This window comes from Salvelinus fontinalis, chromosome 27 (genome assembly GCF_029448725.1).
Source record: "Salvelinus fontinalis isolate EN_2023a chromosome 27, ASM2944872v1, whole genome shotgun sequence".
NCBI classification, from domain to species: Eukaryota; Metazoa; Chordata; class Actinopteri; order Salmoniformes; family Salmonidae; genus Salvelinus; species Salvelinus fontinalis.
Genome location: NC_074691.1, coordinates 20,508,086 through 20,535,920, shown reverse-complemented (window position 1 = coordinate 20,535,920; position 27,835 = coordinate 20,508,086). Strand labels below are relative to the sequence as shown.

At 43.9% G+C, this 27,835-nt stretch overlaps 1 protein-coding gene across 10 annotated transcripts in view; it reads right to left on the bottom strand.

Moving 5' to 3' along the window:
* The window catches only part of syne1a (spectrin repeat containing, nuclear envelope 1a), a 202,944-nt gene that overhangs the window by 151,370 nt on the left and 23,739 nt on the right, over positions 1-27,835 (bottom strand). For 6 of the 10 annotated variants that reach the window (XM_055885241.1, XM_055885240.1, XM_055885245.1 and 3 more), the window contains exons 2-16: positions 24,568-24,629; positions 17,929-18,024; positions 16,601-16,684; positions 12,489-12,509; positions 12,174-12,266; positions 11,806-11,975; positions 11,417-11,613; positions 9,662-9,783; positions 5,661-5,768; positions 4,538-4,675; positions 4,009-4,191; positions 3,765-3,877; positions 3,398-3,566; positions 3,113-3,209; positions 1,900-2,105 (exon numbers count right to left, since the gene is read on the bottom strand). In XM_055885241.1, coding sequence (XP_055741216.1) covers positions 1,900-2,105; positions 3,113-3,209; positions 3,398-3,566; positions 3,765-3,877; positions 4,009-4,191; positions 4,538-4,675; positions 5,661-5,768; positions 9,662-9,783; positions 11,417-11,613; positions 11,806-11,975; positions 12,174-12,266; positions 12,489-12,509; positions 16,601-16,684; positions 17,929-18,024; positions 24,568-24,629 — 1,859 coding nt within the window. The remainder of the gene's footprint in view (positions 1-1,899; positions 2,106-3,112; positions 3,210-3,397; positions 3,567-3,764; positions 3,878-4,008; positions 4,192-4,537; positions 4,676-5,660; positions 5,769-9,661; positions 9,784-11,416; positions 11,614-11,805; positions 11,976-12,173; positions 12,267-12,488; positions 12,510-16,600; positions 16,685-17,928; positions 18,025-24,567; positions 24,630-27,835) is intronic. The other 4 variants (XM_055885242.1, XM_055885238.1, XM_055885246.1 and 1 more) reach the window with 2 other exon arrangements.

The window sequence follows — 27,835 nt, the reverse complement described above, 5'->3', positions numbered from 1 at the left end:
GCGCTGGGCAGACGGGCAGCGCAGGCGGCGCTGGACAGACGGACAGCTCAGATGGCGCTTGGCAGACGGGCAGCGCAGGCGGCGCTGGGCAGACGGGTAGCTCAGACGGCGCTGGGCAGGCAGACAGCGCAGACGGTGCTGGGCAGACGGCAGACAGCGCAGACGGCGCTGGGCAGACGGCAGACTCTGGCCGGCTGAGGCGCACAGTAGGCCTGGTGCGTGGTGCCGGAACTGGTGGTACCGGGCTGGGGACACGCATCTCAGGGCTAGTGCGGGGAGGAGGAACAGGGCGTACTGGACTCTGGAGACGCACAGGAATCTTGGTGCATGGTGTTGGCACTGGTGGTACTGGGCCGAGGACACGCACCTCAGGGCGAGTGCGGGGAAGAGGAACAGGGCGTACTGGACTGCCGAGGCGCACTATAGGCCTGGTACGTGGTGCCGGAACTGGTGGTACCGGGCTGGGGACACGCACCTCAAGGCTAGTGCGGGGAAGAGGAACAGAGCGTATTGGACTGTCGAGGTGCACTATAGGCCTGGTGCGTGGTACCGGAACCGGAGGACTGGTACGAGGGGCTGCCACAGGAGAGCTAGTATGTGGGGCTGCTACAGGAGGTGCAGGACTAGGGAGGCGCACAGGAGGCCTGGTTCGTGGGACTGCCACTGTCATTCCCAGACGGTTAGCACGCACCTCAGGACGAGTATGGAGAGCTGACTCAGGTAACATCACATCCCGCACACACTCTGTCAGGTGGATGTTGTGCCTCAAGCACGAACACAGCAGCTCCCTCATTTCACTCTCCTCCAAACTCCCCATTAAATCCTTTACAGTCTCTGTATCATTCCCATTGCTCACCTCCAATATCAGCCCGACTGGCTCTGGTTCCTTCTTCGGCTCCTCACGGTAAGCACGGGAAGTTGACGCAGGTCTCCTATCTGAACTCGCCACACTCCCCATGTGCCCCTCCCCAAGAAACTTTTGCCGTTTCCTCGAGGGCTTCCTACCGCGCCGTCGTGCTCCTTTCTCCAACTCCATTTTCCTGTAACCCTCCTCGCACTGCTCCAGCGAATCCCAGGCAGGCTCCGGCACTTTCTCTGGATCGATCGCCCACCTGTCTATCTCTTCCCAGGTTGTTCTCCACTCATCCTTTTCCCGGGTCCATTCCTCCACAAAGCGCTTTTCCCTCCTTTCACGCTGCTTGGTCCAATTTTGGTGGGTGATTCTGTCACGATCGTCGTATTGTGGAAGAGAGGAGGACCAAGGCGCAGCGTGATAACAATACATCTTCTTTTATTAACGAAGACGAACACGAAACGAACACTGACAAACTATACAAAAACAACAAACGACCGTGAAGCTATAAAACGAAAGTGCAAACACAAGCAACTAACGTAAAGACATAGACAATCACCCACAAACTACCTAATGACTATGGCTGCCTAAATATGGCTCCCAATCAGAGACAACGATAGACAGCTGTCTCTAATTGAGAACCAATCTAGGCAACCATAGACATACAAACACCTAGACTGAACACTGCCCCATAAACATACAAAAAACCCTAGACAATACAAAACACATACATCCCCCATGTCACACCCTGACCTAACTAAAATAATAAAGAAAACAAAGATAACTAAGGCCAGGGTGTGACACACACTGTGTGTTGGTCCGGTGATTCCTATTCCTCATCATCAGACGAAGAGGAGAGTCGTTACAATGTTAAGGTTAAAGACCTCCTCCAAAAGAGCTTTCACCCGTTTTCTCAGGTCCATTTTCATAAATGCAGAAGTTAAGGTGTGGTTGTTTCATTGGTGACATGCTAGGCCTACATCAATCTACAATGTTTATAAGCAGGTGAATGGGGATCAAGTGAGGGGGTCTACAGTAAGACATACCCGTTTGATGTTTTCAGGCTGGCTGAGTGCTCCCTCTGCATCCTCAAGCCAGGCCTGTAGAGAGGCCACAGTGCAGCTGTACCTCTCCCAGTTAGAGAGCACCTCATCCAGCATGCTCCTTACACTGCGCACCTCCACAGACAGACTCCTCCACTGGGTCAACACCTCCCGCATGAACCTCCTAACCCCCGCCTCGCCTTCATCCACTGGGAGAGGAGGAGACATAGAGACATGGGATAAATACACAGACATGCACGCACACACACACACACACACACACGCATACACACAGGGTAGTGAGAGATATAAAAAAGGTCTCTTGGCAAACCTATTTGAATGAAAACAGTGGTTATAAATATAGAATATCAATAATCAGAAGAAAAAGGAATCCATACAGTACATTCATATGCACATCAAGACTACAGAATGCTGGTGTGTTCCATAGAACTGACAAACAAGTCCAAAGAGGAAACCCAATTACATCTGCACATCAAGCTAGTGCAATCATTCCAAATGGCAGTAAACATACCGTACCCGTTCTGCAATCATTTGAGGGCTAGCTAGCCTTCAGAAATAACCAGGAGATGAGCCTAAACCTGACCAATCAAATCACAGCAAACCCACCACCAGCTGGGGCTGGACTCACTCATGGGGAGCCTCATTTTTCGGAGGTCGACCAATCACGTTTCAGATTGTCAGATACACCTCAGTTCTTCTCCCCTGCATACCCTAATATAAAGCCTGCAGGGCTGGAACTGAATGAAATCAACAAGCTAGCTACCGTAGCATGTTAGTGCCCAGAGACAGCAAAAGTAGAGCAGCTCGGCTAATGGGGTCGAATTCCCCACTGAGAGCTGAGAGTGGAGAAACCTCATTTAGACTTTAGCCTGGAGAGGCCAAACCACTATAAAAGACAGGGAGGATAGAAGATGCTGGACGATAGTGGGTGATTGGCTATTGAGCCATTCTTGGGAAATTGATCAGAGGTGATATATAGGTAAAATATTCAGTACTGGAAATGGTGGTGGGGATTTAGGCCCCAGGGTCCAGATAAGATTAAGTGGTCTAAAATTGGCAATAACTACTGCCTAAATCAAAAGGGATAAGACAAAGAGAGTTGCTTGTCAGGTAGGTGGTGTAGATAGGAAAAGGTAGAGGGATCAGATAATGAGGTAAAGTTTGCCAAATGAAGCTTGATCTTGTAAAAACTCACCTGTGCCATCAGCCTTGACATAGAGCTCAGAAGACTGTTTCAGAGTCTGGAACAATGTCTCGTACTGCTCAAAGAACTGCTGTCCCTCAACAAATGACTGAATGAGAGAGGAGAAACAAAATCAGTGGGTGATTAGAATAACATTCAGGCCATGTTTTTTCTCTAACCTAGATAACATTATACCTATTAATTCAAAAATAATTTACATGAAACTAATGTGGGAAAGTAAGATGAAATAGTGGGGACATTTAAAAGTAGAGCAATAATGTATATTGTTGGACTTACAACATAGTTCTGCAACATTAACTCCACTGATTCTCGTCGGCCATATTTGATGATCCAGGATTTGAGCTTGGACTCTGCCAGCATCAGGAACGCCTGCATGTGGTGTTTATTCTCCCAGAACTCCATCTTGGCCAGATGAATGTTTGACGAAGTCGATACAAAGTTCATTCTAAAAGAGAAAATACTGAATTGTCAACATGTGAGCATAGAATGGACAAGGACAAGCTTAAACCAGCGAAGTTAATGCTGGTAATCTGGTCAATGTTCTGTAAATAAATCATGGGGTTGGGATGGGAGATGAGTGGTTTGGGTGTTGAATGGTTGTTCAGGGAAACCTGGGCCACTTGGTTGCCACGATTAGACCCACCTCTCTGCCATGTCCTGCAGTTGCTCTGGGGGGACAGGGACTCCGTTGACACTTCTGTCTTTATGGATCCTCTGGAAGACCTGCTGGTGACCTTCAAGACCTTTGAGCATGTCCTGTAGACAGACACACACAAGCAGAGAATAGTACAGTCATTACACCCTGTGTTACTGTACAGCCATTACATAGTACATAACAACTGACCTAATAAGGATGTGTGTAACGTTAAATGGACTCGGATTGTCACCTTGCTCACATTGCCCACCTTGTGTTGCTCCAGGGTCATGTGGACAGTGTTAGATGTCGCGTCAGATGTCTGTTGAATAGTGATCTCCTGTCGGAGTGCCCCCTCAGCCTGGTGCAGCCACTCCCCCACCACACCCAGGGGGGCGGGCAGAGCCCTGTCCAGCTGCAGGTGCCACCCTAGGAGCTGTAGGGAGGAGGTTACAATGTCAGTCAATGAGCTATTGTCAAGTTACCTTGTCTCTGACTGCCTGTCTGAATGCTGGTGGGAACTTTTGCAGTACAAATTAAAAAAAACAGTGCCACACTTATCTTTCCTTGTTGTGGATTTATTTCAATGTTTCGGCTAAAAAGCCTTCAAATGACGCATCTCACTGTTTGGTTGACTGGAGCTTTGACTGAGTACTTGGTCAGGTATTTGATTAGGCCTCTCTTAATGTTTGCTTGTGTCCTTGAGAGCTAGGCTGTACCAGCATACACCCTACTCTACTCTACTCCACAACAGTAACATAGGTCCCATCTCAGACACTTACCCTGTTGGACACTCTGTCCCAGGCCTGTTTAACCAGAGCCTGGTCCACGGTCAACATCCCATCCTTCTGAGTGGACAGGACCGCTGCCTCCACCTGCTTCCTATTCATCTCCAACTGGACACGTACACTCTTAAAGGACTGATGGAGAGAGCGAGAGAGAGAGAGAGAGAGAGAGAGAGAGAGAGAGAGAGAGAGAGAGCGAGAGAGAGAGCGCAAGAGAGAGAGCGCAAGAGAGAGAGTGACAGACAGACAGACAGACAGACAGACAGACAGACAGACAGACAGACAGACAGACAGACAGACAGACAGACAGACAGACAGACAGACAGACAGAGGGAGAGAGAGAGAGAGGGAGAGAGAGACAGAGAGAGAGACAGAGAGAGAGACAGAGACAGAGAGAGAAAGAGAGACAGAGAGAGAGAGAGAGAGACACAGAGAGAGAGAGAGAGAGAGAGAGAGACAGAGAGACAGAGAGACAGAGAGACAGAGAGAGAGGAGAGAGGGGGGGGGGGGGTCCACAGATGGAATGGTTATTTCCTGATCATGTGGCCTGACAAGGGAAACCTTTGGGTCCTAGTTATCCCAAATACACATACAATACAAATACTGTAAAATATACTGCCTAGAACACATACAGTACACATACTGTAAAATATACTGTAAAACTTACTGTAAAATATACTGCCTGGAACACATACAGTACACATACTGTAAAATATACTGTAAAATATACTGCATGGAACACATATACTTTTCCCTCTTTCACAGATCATACATTCATGGAATCTGTCAAAAACGTGCATAATAGAAAGAGGAAATAAGGAAATCCCACAATGTGTTGAATATGCAATGTGTCCTGGGGCTTTGGTACTGTATAAGCCAGATAGGGTGGAAATACGGCGGCAGCAGTCTGATCACTGCAGTGTAATACCACTGATTAGCCTGATAATGGAAGTGTCTGTGCCCAGTGTGTGTGTGTGTGTGTGTGTGTGTGTGTGTGTGTGTGTGTGTGTGTGTGTGTGTGTGTGTGTGTGTGTGTGTGTGTGTGTGTGTGTGTGTGTGTGTGTGTGTGTGTGTGTGTGTGTGTGTGTGTGTGTGTGTGTGTGTGTGTGTTCTAGATCACCTGATACTGCTGGCTGAGGTTGCCCTTGGTCTCCTGAGTACGTGCTGTGTCTAGCTCCAGCTGATCCAGCCAGGTCTTCAGCTCCCTCAGGCCCTTACGCTGCTCTCTCTGGGTGGCCGGGGAGAGGAGGGAGGAGAGAGGAGAGAGGAGAGAGGAAGGGAACAATGAAAGTAAAAAAGGAAGCAGGGAATGTGGGATAGATATAAGGAGGGAGGAAGGGGAATATATGGAAAGGAAAGTACGAGTGATAGAAGAGAGGAAGTGAGAATGCAATGCAGGGACAGAGGGACAGATGGTAGGTAGAAGGATAACAAGGGAAGAGAGGAATGAAGGAATAAGAGGGATTGGGAGAAGAGAGGGCAGAGAGGAAACATGTGGGAGGTAATCCTTTATGTTGCCCAGCAGGGCAAATTCTCCAGATTTACAGCTGCCAAAACACACTGTTGATTCAGCCAATTCACTTTAAATACCGCAACTAATATTTCATTGGATTCGTTATGAATACTTACAGCGCCTTCAGAAAGTATTCATACCCCTTGACTTACTCCAAATTGTGTGTGCCTGAATTAAAAATATACAAACAATACCCCATAATGACAAAGCGAAAACCTGTTTTTAGACATTTTTGCAAATGTATTAAAAATTAAATATACCCATGAGTTAGAATCCCCTTTGGCAGTGATTACAGCTGGGAGGATTTCTGGGTAAGTCTCTAAGAGCTTTGGCCACCTGGATTGTAAAATATTTGCACATTATTCCCAAATTATTCAAGCTCTGACAAGTTGGTTGTTGATCATTGCTAGACAGCCATTTTCAAGTCTTGCCATAGATTTTGAAGCCGATTTATGTCAAAGTGGAACTAGGCCACTCAGGACCATTCAATTTCATTTTCGTAAGTGTCTGTTGGAAAGGAGACTGACTCCAGTGTATATTTAGCCAGGTTATTGTCCTGCTGAAAGGTGAATTTGTCTCCCAGTGTCTGTTGGAAAGCAGACTGAACCAGGTTTTCCTCTAGGATTTTGCTTAGCTCTATTCCATTTATTTTTATCAAAAAGAAACTCCCCAGTCATTGCCGATGACAACCATTCCCATAACATGATGCAGCCACCACCATCGTTCTCAGTAATGTGTTGTGTTAGATTTGCCTCAAATATAATGCGTTGTATTCAGGACATAAAGTTCCCTTCTTTGACACATTTTTTGCAGTTTTACTTTAGTGCCGTATTGCAAACAGGATGCATGTTTTGGAATATATATATTCTGTACAGGCTTCCTTCTTTTCACTCTGTCATTAAGGATAGTACTGTGGGGTAACTACAATGTTGTTGATCCATCCTCACTTTTCTCCTTTCACCGCCATTAAACTCTGTAACTGTTTTAAAGTCACCATTGGCCTCATGGTGATATCCCTGAGCGGTTTCCTTCCTCTCTGGCAACTGAGTTTGGAAAGAACCCTGCACTCTTAGAAAAAAAGGTGCCATCTAGAACCGAAAATAGTTCTTTGACTGTTCCATAGGAGAACCCTTTGAAGAACCTTTTTGAGTTCCAGGTAGAACCCTTTTGACTTCCATGTAAAACCTTTTACACAGATGGATCTACATTTTTATTTATTTTTTATTTTACCGTTATTTTACCAGGTAAGTTGACTGAGAACACGTTCTCATTTGCAGCAACGACCTGGGGAATAGTTACAGGGGAGAGGAGGGGGATGAATGAGCCAATTGTAAACTGGGGATTATTAGGTGACCATGATGGTTTGAGGGCCAGATTGGGAAATTAGCCAGGACACCGGGGTTAACACCCCTACTCTTACGATAAGTGCCATGGGATCTTTAATGACCTCAGAGAGTCAGGACACCCGTTTTAACGTCCCATCCGAAAGACGGCACCCTACACAACCCTACATGGAACCCAAAAGAGTTCTACCTGGAAACAAAAAAGGTTCTACCTGGAAACAAAACCCCAAAAAGGGTTCTACCTGGTTCTCTTATGGGGACAGCCGAATAACTCTTTTTGGGATCCCTTTTTCTAAGAGTGTGTATCTTCGTAGTGACTGGGTGTATTGATACAAGTGTATTTAATAACTTCACCATGCTCAAAGGGATACTGAATGTCTGCTTGAATAAGTGCCCTTCTTTGCATGACATTGGAAAACCTCCCTGGTCTTTCTGGTTGAATCTGTGTTTGAAATTCACTGCTCGACTGAGGGACATTACAGATTACTATTATTGCACACAGAGTGAGTCCATGGAACTTATTATGTGACTTGTAAAGCACATTTTTACTCCTGAACTTATTTAGGTTTGCTATAACAAAGGGGTTGAATACTTATTGACTCAAAACATTTCAGCTTTTCATTTTTTATTAATTTTGAAAAATGTTGACATTATGGGGTATTTGACACTTTGACATTATGGGGTATTGTGTGTAGGCCAGTGACACAAAATCGCAATTTAATCCAATTCAGGCGGTAACACAACAAAATGTGGAAAAAGTCAAGGGGTGTGAATACTTTCCGAAGGTACTGTATGATGACAAGTTAGTTAGTTCAACAGTCCATTCAATGTTAACACTCCCTATCCAGTTTCAGCCCATTCTATTCTGCTCAGCCATCCCATTGTAAGGCTGTATTCTTTATTCACATTACAGACGTTGGATTGGAATCCAAACGATTGGCAGTCCCCTAAACACACTACAGGGGGGGGGGGGGGGGGGGGGGGGGAATCATATTACTAGCTGGCTAACATTCACTGTTACAACCTAGTTAGTGTATTGTCCCTGAAATCAGCACTGTCAAATCATATCTTCTTTCTTTATTTCATAAAAAAAATGTTTTACTGAATGTAAATAAACAACACAAAGTGTTACACATCTTTGTCAGTGCGGTAGAGAGTACTAACCAGTGGCTATAACAAGGCAAGGACATATCAAAATCCTACACTGACGCAAAAGAGGCATAGTTAGAGAGACTTAATGTCAAAGCCACTCGAAGCTGAAACTGTAACCTTACAAAACCCAACCACTATTCATTCAAAACCCAAGGCTTTCCATCAAACCGTCTGCCAATAAAAGGGCTCCCTGCCTAGCCCTAGCCAGCTGCGGCCATTGTCATGCTAATACAACGTAGCTGTTAGCACTAATGCTAATATAATGGTAATATCACATCATATAATACAGGACTATCACCTCAGGTAAAATGAGATGTGGAAAGAAAAAAATGAATTCCCTTACCACATAAAACACTGCGAATTCCACCAGAATACAATAGTAGAGCTGGTGATTACAACAATAAAATGGAATGGTGAATATTTAAAGTATGTAGAAACAATGTAACCTGGGTGTCAGTCTGTCTCTGCTGTAGCTGCCTCCTTTGTTGTTGTCGTGCAAAACACTGACAGAGTTGGCTGAAGCAAAAACAGGCTGGCAACCGGGCTAGAAGCAGTATGTGTTCCAGCGGGGAATTACAAACATTCTAAGAATGTTCTTTTGGAACGTTTGATGGAGAACCTGCACAGTGGACCGGAATGAGAATACTAATACTTCTACAGACTGAACCTACCTCCAACATCTCCTCAATATCTCGAGGAGCAAGACCATGCTGTGGAACAGAGGCAGGCACAACAACCACAGGGATGCAGTGACCACACAGACAACACCACAGTGGAGAGAGAGAACGAGAAAAAAAGAAGAAGGGAGAGATGTCCAAAAAAGAAGTGATTGATCAACAACAGACAAGAAGACATTACATCACATCACTAAGGAGTAAGGGAATGTGAGAGGTGACAAGAAGGAAAGGTTGGGTAGTTTGTGTCAGTGTTAGGGGCAAGGGTTTACAGACACAGCACACACCGCAAGTCTACCTGCAGGTCTGAGATAACTCTTGAATAGAGGACAATAGCGGCAAATGATGTAAATAACGGAGAGAAAAAAACAATAGGAAGAGACATGGCTGTGAAGATGGAGAGAGAGGGAGAGGTGAGGAGAGGGACAGGGCTTGCTACCTCTTCCTCTGGCTGGGAGTCCGAGTCACTGTTCTGCTGTTGACAAGGGTTGGGGTGGTGCTTCAGAAACTGGGCCACGTACGTCATGATGGACTTCTCATCCGGTTTGTCAACATCCACATCTGGGGAGAAAGAACAGATAGGGGTCAGTCTAGTCACCACAACACACTGAACTGTACTGAATACCAGCTGTTATGAACAACCAGATACTAGTATTAACATTGCATTCTCAATGACATCTAATCTGGAAAAAGCTAAGCATTCATCACTATTTAACTCCAGCTATATCAACAACAGACTACTGCGATTAGCCATCACTGATCTTTGTAATCAAGCAGATGAAAGCCTATAACAGAAACCTCAGACAGGGTGGAAGGCCTGCCACCTTGCATCAAACTGTCATATCAGGTTTATATGGTATGTTGGTGAGCTGCTGGATGCTCTCTCTGGCACTGACTCCTCTCTAGCCCTAATGGCCCTTAATTATGGTGATGTCAAACTGGATTTGTCAGAGCTCATTCTGAGGGGCAGCCGTGAAGGAGCACAGAGGCTGTTGAGAGGATTCACTCTAGAGGGATGTATCTGATACACCGGCAGGAATGTACACTAGTGAAATCATAGTGAATCTTTGTATTGACATGGAGCGTGGCTGACATATCAGCTTCAGGTTTGTAAAGATCTAGAAAAGTTGAAGTTTTCTAACCAGAAGTTTTCTAGACTTTTGGTTAGTTTGTTCAGTGTACCTGGGCCATTCCATGAATTAGGCCTTTTGAGTAGTGTAACTTGGTGAGCAAAAAAAATTGCATTTCACCTAATTTTAACATTCTGTCATAAAAAGCACATGTTCAACGTAATAAAAAACATGTTTTCCCATTTCAAGAGGTTAAATAAAAAAAATGACTATAGTAAGTGCGTAGTAGGTGCCAAATAAAGTAACAGCTTTGACCGTAACAGGGTTGACCGTAACAGGGTTGACCGTAACAGGGTTGACCGTAACAGGGTTGATGACTTCATCTTAAGTCATCCATAAATCCCCTTGTGACAGGGGGAATGGAAGCTGGTTGTGTGAAACAGGGAGGATAATTGAATGCAAGCTCACCAAAAACTGTTTTATTGTTAAAATATTTGTAGCCTGTCTATATGGGTAACAGGGTTGACATGTTATGTTCAACCCTCTCAGATGTTCATCACAAAACACCAGAACATGGCCCAGAAGAGAAGATTCAGCTCACTTGCTTTTACACTATGATTTGACTATTAGATGTTCAATGTAAAAAAACGAATAGTTTCACTGTATTAAAATGACAGTTCAGTTCACGTAACAGGTTGACCTTAAAATGAGGGAAGGTTTTTTTTAACCTTAAAATGAATCACAAATCACATGAAATAAATAGTAATCTAGAGAAATGGCTTTGTCAAAGCAACAAAATAACTTTACAATGATGGTGAACTTGGATAAATGTTAGGATTAAGTGGGCTAGTGTCTTCCCAGAAGTCACAGAGGATGCACATACGGACATGTCAAAATGCTGAATTTAGGCACTTTAACAAGTCTTTATTCAAATAAATAAAACAGATTTATTGAATTTTCCATGTGTTCTATATTAAAGGGCACTCAATTTAATATAACATGCTTTTTGAATGTTTGTGCACAATTTCTACTTAGCATTTTAAAGGGACGCAAAAGGCACTAATTTCGTGGAACGAACCACATAATTTGCCAAACAGGAAATGACCTCTCTGGCTGTGGTTTACCTTCTGGGTCCAGTAGCTGCGGAATGCCCAGCTCAGTCTCGGCCAATGAGAAGGCTTCCTGCAGGTTCTCTCGATTGGCTCTCCTCCGCACACGCTCCATGTCGACCAGGTGGGGTCGAAGAGAGAGGATCACTGCGAAGAATGCCACACCTGTACGCCAGCTCGGCCCAAAGTCTTTCACGTCGATCCCCAGATGCCTGAAGAGACAGACAAATACAGCATTACATCAATAACACCATCACTTATTATTAGCTATCCTAATATCATTATCAGTAGCTATCACTACAACCACGATTAGTACTGGTAATAGAAGTGTTACTGTAGTTAGTAATATCATAAGTATCATCATGTTATATTGCAGTAGGTGCAGTGGCTGTAGTGTCCCGTACTTGGTGGCGGTCTGCTGGACCCATCTGAGGAGGGCCTTCCTGGCCCCACCATGCAGCGGGGGGAGGGGCCTCCTCTTGACAGGCGGGCTGGTGGTGTCTGAGCTGTCCACTGAGGAAGTGCTGCTAGAGAGGGCCTGGAGCGCTGGCAGGTTACTGGTCAACTCCTCTATCTGCACGAGGGGAGAGAGAGAGAGCGATAGAGAGATAGAGAGATTTTTTGCTATAGAGAAAGCACAGCTTTTTGTGCCAAGAAGACAGAGTATGGCTGACTCACAAAATTAAACACCATTGCCTTTATTGTGTAATTGTGCAATAGTGCTGCATTATTTGTAGTGGGATGACACCCACCCACCACAGAGGCACTTTACCTGGAAATAGAGGATTATTGTCCAAATCAACCCCAGTACGATAGATGGTCTTCCATCGACGATGTCAGTCGAGTTGATGTTGACTAGCTTGATCTGTGTCACAACATACAATATCTAGCATTATACTGTAGGATATCACTTATCAGAAATCATATCCGTTCTAATACATACTGTCTGGAACAAATATGCACAAATTCACTCAATCTAGTAATGGTACAATATATGGAAATACGGATACGGACTATGAACACAGTACCCAAGTGTAATATCATTCATAATAACTTTCATGAAAACATAAAATAAGCTGGTACTAACCGGTGATCCCCTGTACGCAGACTTGAGTGAGCGTGAGAAAAAAGGAGAGAGAGAGGGAGCAAAAGAGAGATAGACAGAGAGAGATTGGATGCAGTTAGAGGAGGTATATAGTATGGGTGAGTGACAGGGGGATGCCTCATCGAGTGTGAGCCAAGCGATAAAGACTCTAGCAGTGAGATAACCCTGGCTGCTCTACGGCGGGCTGAGAGGACAGATCTATCACCTATACACAGACAGCACCGGGGATTACACCCAGCAGAGAGGAGAGAGAGAGAGAGAGAGAGAGAGAGAGAGAGAGAGAGAGAGAGAGAGAGAGAGAGAGAGAGAGAGAGAGAGAGAGAGAGAGAGAGAGAGAGAGAGAGAGAGAGAGAGAGAGAGAGGGGGGGGGTAGGGTATATCATAGAGAGAGAGGGCCTGGGCATTCATCATATTATCCATATCAGAGGGTATATTACAGAGGAGAGGAGTCTGAGCTTTAAAGGTTATCATATTACACTGGGACTGTAGTATGGAGGAGGGACAATATGGGGTGGGAAAGGTCTCCATGACAAGGAAAAACTGTAGAAGCTCCACTTGGGAGAGGGTCAGAGACCGAGCAGTACTGTACATATAATTGATGTTTCTATATCTAAGACAGGTCTAAAGAGGGGGTTTAGTAGGCAGTTTATACATAATACAGCATTTCATATCAGAATGGGGTCCTTAGACTATGTAAATGGGGTCCTTAGACTATGGGGTCCTTAGACTATGATAGTGGTTGACAGTAGATGGAGGGACACTGCTTCAACAATATGACAAAGAAAGGGCCTTCATACAGCGTCAAGAAGGAGGGCGATATACGGGAAAGAAGACAGTGGCCGTGACAAAATACCCATACCAACCTACTAAATACATAAGCTGCATACTATGTACACGTCATCGCATACTATTTAGTACGTACTGTTTAGTAAAAGGTATGCCACGGTTGCAACTCTCAGTAGTGGCTCCGAACTGGCTGAGTAGGTGGCGTGGGGCTGAGTGCAGGTGGATTTTTCCAAATTCATCAAACATGCCAGCCTGATAATAGCTCATTTCCAATTTGATGAATTTCTCTAAACTCTGAATAGAATAGGAATGGCGTTATATGCCTACTAAGGCTGATTATAAGCAGACTATCACATTCAACCCATATAGCCCATCTATCCAACTTAATAGGACTAAAGACAGAAACAGATCATTTGGTTCCATTTCAACATATTTATTACTGAAACCAAAGTGCTGTAACATAAATTAAATCAAATAGCCTAGTAAACACACCAAAACTTTTCAAATGTTCAAATCAAAACACTACTGCACAGAAAAATGTGCACAGCTGGGTGAATCGCAAATTCAGAACCTCTGGACAGCAACATAATAAACTAAAGCACTGATCAATGGGAACGAGATCAGAATGACTGCTATAAGGCTTTTCCATACAATTATTAAATAGGTAGCGTAGTCTACAAAACTAAAACAATCCGTAACTTCAAGGCAGAAGGGATGACCAGGATGTTTTCTGTTTAGTGAGTCCACCAGATCAGAGGCAGAAGGGATGACCAGGATGTTTTATGTTTAGTGAGTCCACCAGATCAGAGGCAGAAGGGATGACCAGGGATGTTTTCTTGATAAGTGTGTGAATTGGACGATTTTCCTGTCATTCAAAATGTAACGAGTACTTTTGGGTGTCAGGGAAAATGTATGGAGTAAAAAATACATTATTTTCTTTAGGAATGTAGTGGACTAAAAGTAAAAGTCTTCAAAAATAGAAATATTAAAGTAAAGTACAGATACCCCAAAAAACTACTTAAGCAGTACTTTAAAGTAGTCTTATTTAGGTACTTTACACCGCTGCTAGATTCGCGAAATGTCACATACTATTAAACATAATGTTTTTGCATACCCAAACAGCCTACTATTTAGGACGCAAGTATGGATTATTTGGACACGACCAGTCTGACCAATATAAAACCTATCTGACAGAGAGAGACCAAACATCATATACTGTAGGCAACAGTAGATATTAAATCATGCTCCCATTGTGACAGATATGAGATAGGGAGATAGGGGAAATGGCAAATGTGATAAAAGAGCACTGAGGATAGGAACTAAAATCAAATCTAAATACAGTCTATGGACACATAAGATTTACACACATACACACACACACATCCCAGCATGGCATGGCAGAGACACCCAATCTTGGTGTCTACACTCCAGACTGCAGATTATTGTTGTAGGATTTAGGGTTTAACCCTGTCACAGTGCAGGAAGAAGCTAAATCAATGTCCCGCCAGACGCGAGCTCATACTTGCGGATTTATTTATGTATATCCAAAGACATGCTATGTGGAGTATTAGCGATCTAATACGGGGAATCCATCTCATAAATTAGGTTTCCATCCAATTGGCGACAGATTTTCATGAGAATATTCTAAAATCAGCATAAAGAAAATATATTTTTTTTTCGTGTGTTTCCACCAAACGGACTTGTTGCGGACACAAATCAGTGCGCGATGACACAAAATGTACTTTTCATGTACAGCCTAAAAATCTAAAGTGCAATGTCCCGTGTAGCTCAGTTGGTAGAGCATGGCACTTGCAACGCCAGGATAGTAAGTTTGATTCCCATGGGGGATTAGTATGGAAAATGTATGCACTCTGGATAAGGGTGTCTACTAAATGACGTGAATGTAACAACAACTGTTGTGTTAAATAGCAAATGCGCCTCTGGGCTTGTGTGTTCTAGCCAGCAGATACAGTGTGGGTAGGCTAGTAAACATGATGAGTTCATTATGGATAAGGGAGAGAATATTTTTCTTTGTCAAATGGCAGTCAAGCATCGATCATCATGTCACCAGAATAAGAGCCTCAATATTTATTGGAAAGCAGCATCACGTTCATCACCTTGTGAAGTTCATCATAACTGATTTCATCTGTAGCCTAATAAACTGCATGGTTACCCGAGTCTTAGTGGGAAGACCACACAACATATCATTGCGTGACTCCAACTTTACTTCGATATTATGTTTATTATATTAATATTTGCACATCAAGGCATTTCCACCGCCACTTCTCACATAATTCATTTTACAGACACAAAAAGAGCCCACCTTCTCTAGCATATTTTGTTTTGTCGACATTTGGAAAGTTTACTGACACATTTTCTGTTTCCATCAGGCCTGCCATGACATTTTTTATTCTACATGTACTTTACTCGCATAAAATGGTTGGATGGAATACTGGTTATAGACATGGATCTCATGGAGTGAGGGAAAACAGTCAATTTGAGAGAGAGAGAGAGAGAGAGAGAGAGAGAGAGAGAGAGAGAGAGAGAGAGAGAGAGAGAGAGAGAGAGAGAGAGAGAGAGAGAGAGAGAGAGAGAGATAAGGAAAAGGGGCAAGGAAGATACAGCAGGGCAAAGGGAGATGGGAGAGGGGGGGTAGAGAGGGGAATGTAGTAGAGAAAGAGTCATCCGGGGTCAGTCTTCCTCATTCTGACCCCAAGGCCATCACCTGAACCATGTGTGTCAAGGGAGAGGGGCAGAGGGATGGAGGGTGAGAGGGATGGATGAGTATACAGGTAGAGGGGTGGAAGGATGGAAGGATGGAGGGGGAGATGGGCGGAATGGGGAGGGGGAGAGGGATGGAGGGGGAGGGGGATGGAGGGGGAGAGGGATGGAGGGGTAGAGGGATGGAGGGTTAGAGGGATGAAGGGGTAGAGGGACGAAGGGGTAGAGGGACAGAGGGGGAGAGGGACGGAGGGGTAGAGGGATGGAGGGGTAGAGGGACAGAGGGACAAAGGGATGAGGGATGGAGGGGGAGAGGGATGGAGGGGGAGAGGGATAGAGGGGTAGAGGGATGGAGGGGGAGAGGGATGGAGGGGGAGAGGGATAGAGGGGTAGAGGGATGGAGGGGTAAAAGAATGGAGGGGGAGAGGGATGGAGGGGTAGAGGGATAGAGGGTTAGAGGGATGGAGGGGGAGAAGGAGAGGGATGGAGGGGTAGAGGGATGGAGGGGTAAAGGGATGGAGGGGGAGAGAAAGACAGGGATTGAGGAGAAGAGGAGAGGGGGAAAGGTAGAGATGGAGCACTCCTACCTTTCTGCCCTCCAGGAAGTTGAGTGCCGTGCCGATGTTGGAGACCCAGTGGATCCTCCGCAGCTTCCTCCCCTGCTCACATGGCTAGAGGGGGGATATATATATATATATATATATATATATATATATATAGAGAGAGAGAGAGAGAGAGAGATATAGAGAGAGAGAGAGAGAGAGAGAGAGAGAGAGAGAGAGAGAGAGAGAGAGAGAGAGAGAGAGAGAGAGAGAGAGAGAGAGAGAGAGAGAGAGAGAGAGAGAGAGAGAGAGAGAGAGAGAGAGAGACAGGGGGTGGGGAGGTAATATAAGACAGAGTTAAAGAGACATAGTTTCAGAGTCAGAAGGATGTTAAACAGAAAGAAAAAGGTATGGAGGGAGAGAGAGAAATGAATGAAAACATTGAAACTAAAAAGAACTGAATGGAAAGTAGAAAGAGATTGAGAAGAGGGAAAGATGGCAGAATGAACAAGAGGAATGAACAACAAAGAAAACAAGAATGAGAATCACATAACAAACAAGGAAGAGAAAACAGAAACGGAGAGAGACAGACATCGAGAAACAGAGATAGAGAGAAAATGAATCTGAGTGTGTTTGCCTTTTAGCAAAGAGATCAATATAACAGACAGCTTAGACCCAAGGCTGTATTGGCCTTGTGGGACCATCAAACAGTGTGTGTGTGTGTGTGTGTGTGTGTGTGTGTGTGTGTGTGTGTGTGTGTGTGTGTGTGTGTGTGTGTGTGTGTGTGTGTGTGTGTGTGTGTGTGTGTGTGTGTGTGTGTGTGTGTGTGTGTGTGTGTGTGTGTGTGTGTGTGTGTGTGTGTACCCCGTGGCTTTTCCCTGTTTGTCTAGCCTGATTTTTTCCCAACCAAACATCCTAATAAAGACTAATCAATAAGCATTTCCATGTAATCGTTTCCATTCTCACATTCACTGATGTCCATAGATATGCTGTAAACATAGCTTTGAGGGCAGAGTTCACAGAGAAAGTCTTTCACAGTACTATTTAAAATCAGTCATCAAATGCCCTTTACAAACAGGTTTCCATGTCAACCCTGCCTTCATTCCATTCCATTGCTCTGTTTTTTGATGAGAGAGCTTACTGTCATTTAATTTGAACATCATCAAGGGAGCGTTAGAGTTTAACCCTGCATGTTGGGGATCTGGTGGGCTTGGATGGGTATTTATTATGAGTCAACAACATTGTGACCAAGACCAAGTGCAATTAATCTGACCCAAAGCCAGGAGTGGAGGAAGGGCCTTTGTTGCTGCCCTGAGTGAGACCACTTGCAGACTAGTTAAACTGATCTCAGAGCAGGTTGGTCCAGGACTCACCAGCTTCTGTCCAGACAGGACCTCCAGCAGGGCCAGCAGCATCACCCCATCCTTGATGTCCTCAAACAGGTCCGTCACCACCAGGGACGGGACACGCTGGGGGGAACCATAACAAACAACAGTCAATCCAAAGCTGCATTAGTTTAATGTTTACGGAAGTGTTCTGTGCCATACAGTAAATACCCAACTAAAGCTATTATGTCAAATTTTCTTGGAAACTTAACCCATCAAGATAAATTTTTCTAGACTTAATGGTTATTGTAATAAAAGCAACATGGCTCAGTAAGTCTCCAAGCATGTAATATGCATGATCACAATACATTCACAAAATCCTGTTAAAAAGGATATTCTGGGGCCTCCCGGGTGGCGCAGTGGTCTAGGGCACTGCATCGCAGTGCTAACTGCGCCACCAGAGTCTCTGGGTTCGCACCCAGGCTCTGTCGCAGCCGGCCGCGACCGGGAGGTCCGTGGGGCGACGCACAATTGGCATAGCGTCGTCCGGGGTAGGGAGGGTTTGGCCGGTAGGGATATCCTTGTCTCATCGCGCTCCAGCGACTCCTGTGGCGGGCCGGGCGCAGTGCGCGCCAGCCAAGGGGGCCAGGTACACGGTGTTTCCTCCGACACATTGGTGCGGCTGGCTTCCGGGTTGGAGGCGCGCTGTGTTAAGAAGCAGTACGGCTGGTTGGGTTGTGCTTCGGAGGACGCATGGCTTTCGACCTTCGTCTCTCCCGAGCCCGTACGGGAGTTGTAGCGATGAGACAAGGTAGTAATTACTAGCGATTGGATACCACGAAAATTGGGGAGAAAATGGGATAAAAAAAATAAATAAAAAAGGATATTCTGAGCCACAGGAAAGCTTGGCTGTGGGACGATTGATTGACAGCAAGGAGGATCAGTCTCTTTTGAAAGGGGTCCCAAATCCCAAAATCCAGAAATATGCTGATGATTTTCAAAGTGAGCCCTCTCAAGAACTCCCTCCATGACCTGACGTGGCCCTCCACACTGGAGAGACACATATCTCAATTTCTCCCTGACTCCACATCAATGATTTCTGTTAATGCATAGTCACATGGTGGGTCTGAGGAGAGGTTTAGAGGAAAAGGCATTCAGCCATTCAGAGTGAGATTAGCGAAAAGAGAGAGGGGGGTAGAGGGAGTGGGGTGGGAAGAAGAGAGGCAGGGAGGTAAAGTAAAGGGACACCAAGAGAGTGAGACCAAAGGAATAGAGAATCTGGAGCCAGACATAATGTACAAGAGAACCGAGAGAGTGAGACCAAAGGAATAGAGAATCTGGAGCCAGACATAATGTACAAGAGAACCGAGAGAGTGAGACCAAAGGAATAGAGAATCTGGAGCCAGACATAATGTACAAGAGAACCGAGAGAGTGAGACCAAAGGAATAGAGAATCTGGAGCCAGACATAATGTACAAGAGAACCGAGAGAGTGAGACCAAAGGAATAGAGAATCTGGAGCCAGACATAATGTACAAGAGAACCGAGAGAGTGAGACCAAAGGAATAGAGAATCTGGAGCCAGACATAATGTACAAGAGAACCGAGAGAGTGAGACCAAAGGAATAGAGAATCTGGAGCCAGACATAATGTACAAGAGAACCGAGAGAGTGAGAAAGAAAGAGAAGCAAAGACCCTACCTCACACAACTCTCAAAATTAATTAGCAATGAGCTTCCCTCTTTAATTCCACTTCTAATAGTTCCATTGCTTTAAATATTTTAATGTTCAGAATGCATTTGTGTCACTTTCAATGAGTGACAGAAAACCCCTTTACCGAGGCCTCTACAGACGGACAAATTATGCCACCGGCTAATTGAAGTTAAATTCTCCTATTATCTCGTTATAATCCAAGAGTTAATGAGGAAATTTCTACTAATTACAAAATAAGGAAGTAATATCCATTTACTTAGCTCAGTCACAGGAGTCAGATAAATAAATCAAGGGCTTTAGGAACTAATTACATGTGAGTGTCTGGGCTTTAATTGATTGGAAACATCCCAGCCTCTGTAAGTGTGCTTGTCTATGACCTTATGTGCATGCTTAGAGAGGGGGGTGGAGAGGGAGAGAGAGAGAGAGAGAGAGAGAGAGAGAGAGAGGGAGAGAGAGAGAGCCAGAGAGAGAGAGAGAAAGAGAGAGGTAGAGAGAGAGAGAGAGAGAGAGAGAGAGAGAGAGAGAGAGAGAGAGAGAGAGAGAGAAAGGGAAAAGAGAATGGAGGAAGGAAGAGAGACTGAATGAAAGAAGATCCAGGAAAGAATAACGATGAGATACTGACAAGATGATAGAGACATACAGGAGTAGAGAAGTAAACAGACAAGATGATAGAGACATACAGGAGTAGAGAAGTAAACAGACAAGATGATAGAGACATACAGGAGTAGAGAAGTAAACAGACAAGATGATAGAGACATACAGGAGTAGAGAAGTAAACAGACAAGATGATAGAGACATACAGGAGTAGAGAAGTAAACAGACAAGATGATAGAGACATACAGGAGTAGAGAAGTAAAATATTGAAAATATAAGTTATGTGGGATCAGGAAGGGGGTTGGGACGAGTTGTGTGCCATAACGTCTGAGAGAAGAAAGAAAGAATAAGAGACAGGGTGAAAAAAGTGTTTACAATGGTCAGTGGGGCTTTGCAGTAATCTCTGGGAACACTTGGCTGCTGATTAATGCAGCTAGTTTAGCCTAGCCCAGCTGTTTGCTGAGAGATGATGAGCCTGCCGTGCCGCTCACACTGGCCAGCCCATAATTAAGCCCTAACCTTCTCACAGAGGATTTGTCAAAATGGAAAATGAGGGTCTTCTCTCTCTCTCTCTCTCTCTCTCACTCTCACTCTCTCTGCTGAGTAGCTGAGTACAACTTAAAAGCTCTTCAGACTGAGTGCTTTAATCATATTCTTCTGTGCAACATGCAGAGGCATATTATAAACATTCTCCCTGGCTCACCCATGCTGGCTGATCTTGCTTTGGGATGGTTTTGCATATGTGGATGTGCACTGAAAATAAATCATACTGTCATACATACTATGCTATGTAGGTGCTGGTTCAACAAAGTTGCAGTATAGACAAGACGGTATATTACAAGACGGTATATTACCCTGTGTAATAGGAAACCATTCATATTTTCTTTAACTGCGCTCTTCTATCTTTGCCCCTTTGTCAGAGCTCATATGAAATCATCTTTTGTTACCTGTGGAGGGGTAGGCCCAGGAGGGGGAAGGAAGCAGGGGGGAAGGAGAGGGTGTATCCCCCATACCAGAGTTATCTCACCTACCTACGTTATAACGATTAATCACATACCTTTAGGCTGAGAATTAAAGGCCTGAGATAACTATGGTAATGACCCTCTACCCCTGGAGAGCTGTGCTTAACCCACTAGCTCAGCTAGCTTGCCTCTCTCTCTCTTTCCAAGGGACTAGTTAAAAAGGGAGCCGAGCCTAGCTAGGGCCTCACAACATTTTTCTACATGGGGTTTAAAAAAAAGAAGAAAATTCAACTTGTTTGTTTTACTGCAGGGCATTCAAAGGCAAACATATATAGAGGAACTCATAGGCTTGGTTTTAGCTAGCTGACTAAACTTCACTCTATGGTGAAGGAAGTTTCTGATTTGGTATTTTGGTATTTTATTAGGATCCCCATAAGCTGTTGCAAAAGCAGCAGCTACTCTTCCTGGGGTCCACACAAAATATGAAACATAATACAGAATATCAATAGATAAGAACAGCTCAGGGACAGAACTACATACATTTTGATGAACTTCACCAACGGAGTGGAGCAGGGACAGGCTTTGTGGAATTCAGCTCCGACTACATTGATTCGCCCAAGGTCAATACTTAAAAAAAAAATGTCATTAGGAAATGCTTACTTTGTACCTCTGTTTATCCTCTGTAGTTGCATGCCTTTGTTTGCTGAAATACTCCCCCCCCCCCCCCAAAAAATTTTTTTTTACTTTTTTTTCTGTCCAATTGGTAGTTACAGTCTTGTCTCATCCCAGCTTCCTGACACAATGCCCACTTAACCCAGAATCCAGTCATACCAATGTGTCAGAGGAAACACCGTACACCTGGCAACCAGGTCAGCGTGCATTGCACCCAGCCTGCCACAGGAGTCACTAGTGCGCGATGGGACAAGAACATCCCTGCCAGCGATGCAGAGCCTTAGACCACTGCGCCACTCGGGAGGCCGTACTTTTACAATAAACATTCATCAAATTGAACCACTGACTGTTTGCTCATTGCTGTTGCTCTAAGATGGCAACTCAGTGCAAATGTGCCAATTAAATCTCAAGAAGGGAACAATCGGTGGTTGTATTGGATTGACGTTTATTGAAAAAGTATGGATTTCAGCAAACAAAGAAAGGCACGCAACTACAGAGGACAAACATAGATACAAGGTGGGCCTGTCATAATTGTCATTTTTTGAAAGTATTGACCTTGGCCGAATTGATGTAGTCAGAGATGAATTCCACAAAGCCTGGTCGCTGCTCCACTTCGTTGGTGGAGTTGATCAGAAACTTCCTTCACCATGGAGTAGAGTTAAGTCAGCTACGTTTCAGCCAACAGCACTTCACCACAGGCCTAATTATTTCCCTCAACAAGGCAACCTCATAGAGACACGCCCTATGTTCAACACGGTCTTTGCGCCATTTCTGTTTACCAACCCGTTTACCAACCTGACACAAAGCAATCCACTAAGACAAATAGGCCTACATGCTGCCATCGGTCGCTACGGTAACGTTTAATCAACAGGAGACGAGTCAGAAAAAAAGCTAAGCAATTACCTTTAAGAACTTAAAAGCTATTTAGACAGAGCACAGAGCAGCGATATAATCATTCCAGAATAGAGGAGGTAGCCTAAATCAAACATGTCGAGTTTAATCGTAAAGAGCAAACTATGTCAGGTAGTCCTGCCTGATTCCCTATCTTCCCCAGTGCTTTGATGAGGGATCAACACCGTTCCAGAAGGTTTGATGAGATATCATCCACATAGTTTCAGGTTAGTGATTAGGATCAAATTAGGTTGTTAATATGACATGAATGTAGCCCAGAAGCAGGGCATAAAGCACAACCCTACATGACTTTAAAGTCCTACTCCAGGATCCTATTCAGCTCATTCACCTGATTTACATAACAAAAGCCACATCCCACTAGGTGGTCCAGGTATCCTCGTGACATTGCACAGGTGGGTGAGGGGGGGGGGGGGGGGGGGGGGGGGGCTTCCCTCTTTTGTCTTCTGTTCTCTATTGTTCCTCTATTGTTCCTGAAGCAAGTGGGGGGGATAATATGAAAAATCTCTGGCAGACCAACTCCTCGAATGCCCTTGAAGTTTTCAGTTGTGTTTAAAAAACAAAATTTTCCTCACAACACATTTTTCATCCTTTAGTGTGTGTACTTATTTTCGTATGTGTACTGTATTTATATTTTGGATATTAAAAATAGCTGGAGGACATCTTTAATCTATTTGCTGTCTGGGGATAAAGTGCGATAAATAAATTATTAGGTCTTTACTTTAAACGCTATAACACATCTAGGACATTTAAATATTTTGGTGGTGAGTAATTTTCTGCTGCAAAGGTCCTGATATCTGATATTTAATATCATGTCAAGGTTTATTCCCTGCAGACTGCCTCCTCAAATGAATTTTCTGCTCTGCTTCGCCGCAGATGAATGCGGCCACTGTCGTAATCAAATTGGAAACCTTGAGAGCGGCGGCGGCTCGGATTGAAATAGCGTTTAATTGCGTGGCGCTGTGCCGCAGTCGCCTTGTCCACTCGCTCCCCGACATGCTCTTCAAGCAGTAATGGGTTAAATTGAGGAGCCTAATACGTTATAATACTATAATTACATGCACATGACGGACCAAAGCATGCGGCTGCGCCAACTGTAATTGTTTAGGTTACAGAAACACTGTTGCTTAAATGGTAGGCTAAGCCTAATAGGAAGGCAAATGAAGGATTTGAGCTCTTATGCAGAACAATCCAAATTAATTGCAAAGGAGGTGTAGGGTTCTGTTTTAGCCCCAATCTCTGAGCCCAAACCTTGTCTACAGTATAGCCTGCAGAGATGGAAAACGTCATAAATATGAAATGATACAGATCCTAATTTAGTAAACTGTACTGGAGGGGAAAAAGCAGAAATTGCTTTTGTTGAACGCAAAAAGCTATAATTACTTTTGTATGATATAAGACTGAAAGCTATCCACAGGCGATCTGATGTAAGGTCAGGTGAGAAGGAACAGTAGTGTGTGCTGTGCATACATGTGATCTAGGGGGTGGCGCAACCAAGTCTCATGACTGGTTAGCCTAATACTTTTAAAGGCACAGTGCAGTGAAAACGTGTTTTCCTGTGTTTTATATATATTTCCACACTATGAGGTAGGAATAATACTGTGAAAATGATGATAATACCCCTTTTAGTGTAAGTGCTATTTGAAAAGACCACCTGACATTTCTGCCTGTTTTGGTCAGATGGGGGGGGGGGGTCTAAATCTTTACAGTCCTTTTAGTGTGAACACAACAATGACCAGAAAGGCCTGCCAGACAGACAGACAGACAGACAGACAGACAGACAGACAGACAGACAGACAGACAGACAGACAGATAGACAGACAGTAAGACAGACTCTTACCTTTGCCAAGTGGGAATTGATCCATTTAGTGAACGTCCTCTTCTGCACTGCCTCTTGCTCATCTGAAAATCAGAAACATCATGGTCACATGCTTTGTAGACAAACAGAATGGACATCCTTTCTTCTAACTGTACCGTACCACTGTTATGAACAGGGCTTGAGTTAGGCCTTATTGATGGATGATGACTCTGATTAACAACTTCCAAATTCAGGGCATTGCTATGCCTAATGTCTCTAAGTGGTTAGCTGCCTCTGCTCTACTGTACTTTGCTCCATGAGAATAGACCTGACATTCAGATGGCATTTTAACCAACCTACTTGTATCCCCTCTTCAAGCTGATTGATAACCGTGTGGCTTTTTAAAAGGATGACCTTTTATGATAAAAATGGATCTTGAGTGACTTCTTCTCCTATTTTGTTGGAGAAAAAGAAGAAGAAGAAGGAGAACAAGAAGGTCTAATTCTTGCATTTCACAACAAGCCCCCAACTATATCTCTGCCTGTTCGGTATGTTGATCACCTATCATAAAAGCACATAAAGTTGTGTGTTGTGCGTATTTACTTGGGAGTGAAGGGCACAGTTTGTTATGGTCCCAGCGATAAAAATCTATTAGCAAAGGCACAATCAATACTACTGACGATGTCCCTTAAAAATCTAATCCACTTAAATTAGAACAAAGCATAAATCACTGCAGGGTTCCTCACTCTGAGAGAAAGACAGACTAACAGCGATAGAGGGAGAGAGAAAGAGAGAGGGGGAGAAAGTAAGAAGAAAAAGAAAAAGAAAGAAGAAGGAGAAGAAGGAGAAGAAGAAGAAGAAGGAGAATGAGAAGAAGAAGTAGAAGAAGAAGAAGAAGAAGGAGAAGAAGGAGAAGAAGAAGAAGAAGAAGAAGAAGAAGAAGAAGAAGAAGGAGAAGAAGAAGAAGAAGAAGGAGAAGAAGAAGGAGAATGAGAAGAAGAAGAAGTAGAAGAAGAAGAAGAAGAAGAAGAAGGAGAAGAAGAAGGAGAATGAGAAGAAGAAGAAGTAGAAGAAGAAGAAGAAGGAGAAGAAGGAGAATGAGAAGAAGAAGAAAAAGAAGAAGGAGAAGAAGGAGAAGAAGAAGAAGGAGAAAGAGAAGGAGAATGAGAAGAAGAAGAAGAAGAAGGAGAAGAAGGAGAATGAGAAGAAGAAGAAGTAGAAGAAGGAGAACAAGAAGAAGAAGGAGAATGAGAAGGAGAAGGAGAATGAGAAGAAGAAGAAGAAGAAGAAGGAGAAGAAGGAGAATGAGAAGAAGAAGAAGGAGAAGAAGAAGAAGGAGAAGAAGGAGAAGAAGAAGAGAAGGAGAAGGAGAAGAAGAATGAGAAGAAGGAGAATGAGAAGAAGAACGAGAAGAACAAGAACAATAAGAAGGAGAACAAGAAGAAGGAGAAGAAGAAGAATGAGAATGAAGAAGAAGAAGAAGGGGAAGAAAAGGAACAAGAAGAACAAGAAGAAGAAGGACAAGAAGAAGAATGAGAATGAAGAAGAAGAAGGAGAAGAAGAGGAAGAAGAAGGAGAATGCTGTTTGAACGTCATGTTACTAGAAGATTCATTGGAAACTATATTTCATCCATCATTATAGAATCAGACAGACTCACACCACAATAATCTGCAGAAAACGGTGTATCACTTTCACACTGTCTCATATATCAATACATTAATGGGACATCATATTCCATTCGATATTCACCATACATACAGTGCCTTGCAAAAGCATTCATCCCCCTTGGCGTTTTTCCTATTTTGTTGCATTACAACCTGTAATTTAAATTGATTTTTACTCGGATTACATGTAATGGACATACCGGTACACAAAATAGTCAAAAAAATGTGAAGTAAAAATAAATAAATTATTTGTTTAAAAAGATTATTAAAAAAAAAAAAAAACGGAACAGTGGTGTGTGCATGTGTGTTCACCCCCTTTGCTGTGAAGCCCCTAAATAAGATCTGGTGCAACCAATTACCTTCAGAAGTCACTTTCAATAAATAGTTAAATAAAGTCCACCTGCGTGCAATCTAAGTGTCACATGATCTGTCACATGATCTCAGTATATATACACCTGTTCTGAAAGGCCACAGACTCTGCAACACCACAAAGCAAGGTGCACCACCTAGCAAGCGGAACTATGAAGACCAAGGGGCTCTCCAATCAGGTCAGGGACAAAGTTGTGGAGAAGTACAGATCAGGGCTGGGTTATAAAAAAATATCAGAAACTTTGAACATCCGACGGAGCACCATTAAATCCATTATTAAAAAATGGAAAGAAGATGGAATCACAACAAACCTGCCAAGAGAGGGCCACCCCCAAAACTCCCGGACCAGGCAATGAGGGCATTAATCAGAGAGGTAACAAAGAGACCAAAGATAACCCTGAAGGAGCTGCAAAGCTCCACCGCGGAGATTGGAGTATCTGTCCATAGGACCAATTTTAGCCGTAAACTCCACAGAGCTGGGCTTTACGGAAGTGTGGCCAGAAAAAAAGCCATTGCTTAAAGAAAAAAATTAGCAAACATGTTTGGTGTTCGCCAAAAGGCATGTGGGAGACTCCCAAAACATATAGAAGAAGGTACTTTGGTCAGATGAGACTAAAATGTAGCTTTTTGGCCATCAAGGAAAACGCTATGTCTGGCGCAAACCCCACACCTCTCATCACCCCGAGAACCCCATCCCCACAGTGAAGCATGGTGGTGGCAGCATCATGCGGTGGGGATGTTTTTCATTTGCAGGGACTGGGAAACTGGTCAAAATTGAAGGAATGATGGATGGCGCTAAATACAGGGAAATTCTTGAGGGAAACCTGTTTCAGTCTTCCAGAGATTTGAGACTGAGGTTCACCTTCCAGCAGGACAATGACCCTAAGCATACTGCTAAAGCAACACTTGAGTGGTTTAAGGGGAAACATTTAAATGTCTTGGAATGGCCTAGTCAAAGCACAGACCTCAATCCAATTGAGAATCTGTGGTATGACTTAAAGATTGCTGTACAATAGCGGAACCCATCCAACTTGAAGGAGCTGGAGCAGTTTTGCCTTGAAGGAGCTGGAGCAGTTTTGCCTTTAAAAATCCCAGTGGCTAGATGTGCCAAGCTTGTAGAGACATATCCCAAGAGACTTGCAGCTGTAATTACTGCAAAAAGGTGTCTCTACAAAGTATTGACTTTGGGGGGGGTGAATAGTTATGCACGCTCACGTTTTCTGTTTTTTTAATCTTATTTCTTGTTTGTTTCACAAGAAAAAATATTTTGCATCAT